We start from the raw sequence: 2,632 nt of genomic DNA on the forward strand, positions 1-2,632 counted from the left end.
TGGGCTAACAGGAGACAGGTCAAATAAATCCAGTTCCATGTGTATGACACACATAGAGAAGAACATCCCTATTTTCTGTTTTTCAAAGCAGAATTTGTAGAAAGATGTTAGGCTCTGAAGCCTAAGGAAAATGTTACTTAAATTGTATAGATAGATTATCATAGAATTACAAAATATTCATTTAAAATCTTTGCATTAATACAAAGAAAATGTCTTAGTAAGTAGTGTTTCATATTATATGAAAAGGAGCAAGTGTAAGAAGTACTTTATGAGTCTACCCAGGTGTAATTAAGTTTGTACATAGAGCTTGGGTAAGAGACAAAGAGCAACTATGCATTGCATTATAATGAAAATATTTCTCAAATTTTGCAGCAGCAGGAATGAAGGATATTGCGGGTCAAATATTACCAGTCTAACCATAATGAGAACTATAAACCTTGAGAGCCTTGACAAAATTAAATCACCATACTTGATTTGAGAGTACAAAAGAAACCAAATAAATTGCTAACTCAATTCACCAACTCTGAATTTACATAGTATGGAGGTAAACAGACTTTAAAATTTGAGACTAAACCATCAAGAAGAACCAGGGAGTAAGTATCTTTGTTATTTTCCAGTATAATAATATGATTCCATCTCATTGAAATGTTTTAAAATAGTATTTGTTTATGGTTTTGTGAATTCAAAACCTTTTTGATATTAAAATGTGATTATTTACTAACAAGAAGACTATTCATAGAGTCCTAAAGAACCAGCTCAGCAATAAGTCTTGGGTTTTTCATTAACTTTTCTTAAGTTAAATGGTTTTCTGTTACAGAAATAAAATGACAATCCCTATGTAAAGGGATATCTGCTTCCCAGTAAAAAGTTTGACCATCTACTTGGTCACTTTCTAAAGCAATATTGTAAAACAAAAGAAAACTGATGTGTTCATTGCATGAACTAAACTAGTTCTAGGCAATATTTATTTTAGTAGCAGAAATTACACTCTCTTGTCCTTCTGGCCTTTTATCAGAAAAAGAAAACAATGATGTGGGAAAGGGTTGCATCAACCAAACCCATAAGAAAGGAGAGAATACCAAAAAATATTCCCATGGATAAACACATATTCTAAAGTGAGATATTTACTATGCAGACTTGTCATTTAAACTTGTGAAAGTTTCCTAAACAAAGTGGGCCTCAGTTTTTCAAAATATAAATGTGGAAGAGGGCTACATAGCCTCTGTAAGCTTATAAACTCTGTAGATTATCTACAAAGCATACTGGTTTTTATAATACTGAGGAAAGGAGAAGAATAAATTAAATATTATCATATTATTATCAAAGAAGCTAAATATTTTAAAGAATAATTTGAAGTCTTAATAAAGAAAACAGTAGAAGAAATGTCCCTGTTTAAATGTTAACACGTAATTTTTATTTCATCCATGGCCTGTGAGAGTGTATTTTTGAGGATGAGAGCTCAATATTTAACTTTAGATAATATTCATTACTTGAATGAAAGGTTGAATGGAAACTGGAGAAAGTTACTGTATGGGAACAGAGGTTTTAAATTTCAAACACTATCTTCCTGATGGAAGCTTTAAAACTTTTGTATTCTATCCTCAAATATCTTTTAACATTTTTTATGTCCTATAGGGAGAGCATACATTTTCTGTTCTAATGAGGGAGAAAAGGATCAGAAATGAAAAACCACACAAGACCCACAGAATTCATTCTCCTGGGGCTATCAGATGACCCAGAGCTTCAGATTGTGACTTTTCTCTTTTTAATCATCACATATATATTAAGTGTCACTGGAAATTTGACCATCATCATTCTCACACTGGTGGACTCCCATCTACAGACACCTATGTATTTTTTCCTCAGAAACTTCTCTGTATTAGAAATTTCCTTTACAACTGTCTGTATTTCAAGATTTCTGGGCACAATTATCACCAAGGACAAAGCAATTTCATACAACATTTGTACAGCTCAGTTGTTTTTCTTAATTTTCTTGGGTATCACTGAATTTTGTCTTCTAACTGCCATGTCCTATGATCGCTATGTAGCTATCTGCAAACCCCTGCATCACACAACCATCATGAACAACAGAGTCTGTGGATTGCTTGTGTTTTGTGCTTGGCTGGCAGGGTTCTTAAACATCTTCCCACCTGTTATTCTTTTTCTCCAGTTAGATTACTGTGGTTCTAATATCATTGATCACTTTGCTTGTGACTATTTCCCCCTCTTGCAACTATCCTGCTCAGACACATGGCTCCTTGAAGTGATTGGTTTTTACTCTGCAATAGTGATTCTGCTTTTTACTTTGGCATTAATAATTCTATCCTACATGTTCATCATCAAGACAATTCTGAGACTGCCTTCTGCCAGTCAGAGAAAAAAGGCATTTTCTACATGCTCCTCTCATATGATTGTCATTTCCATCTCTTATGGAAGCTGTATATTCATGTATGCCAACCCTTCAGCAAAAGAAAAGGCATCCTTGACGAAAGGAGTAGCAATTCTGAATACTTCTGTTGCTCCTATGATGAATCCGTTTATATATACACTGAGGAACCAGCAAGTGAAGCAAGCCTTTAAGGATAGCATCCAAAAGGTTATCTTTTTCTCCAGTAAAAGCAAGTATCTGTAG

At 33.7% G+C, this 2,632-nt stretch overlaps 1 protein-coding gene across 1 annotated transcript; it reads left to right on the plus strand.

Annotated features, from left to right (window-relative positions):
* The first annotated feature begins 1,681 nt into the window (after window positions 1-1,681).
* LOC122678381 (olfactory receptor 6C3-like) lies at window positions 1,682-2,632 on the plus strand. The gene has a single exon (XM_043879060.1). The coding sequence runs from the start codon at window positions 1,682-1,684 to the stop codon at window positions 2,630-2,632; it is 951 nt and encodes a 316-aa protein (XP_043734995.1).

The sequence above is a fragment of the Cervus elaphus genome, chromosome 3 (genome assembly GCF_910594005.1).
Source record: "Cervus elaphus chromosome 3, mCerEla1.1, whole genome shotgun sequence".
Lineage (NCBI taxonomy): Eukaryota > Metazoa > Chordata > Mammalia > Artiodactyla > Cervidae > Cervus > Cervus elaphus.

Bases quoted from the DNA above. Each gene is read 5' to 3' on its own strand.
- LOC122678381 (XM_043879060.1), top strand. From the start codon at position 1,682: ATGAAAAACCACACAAGACCCACAGAATTCATTCTCCTGGGGCTATCA.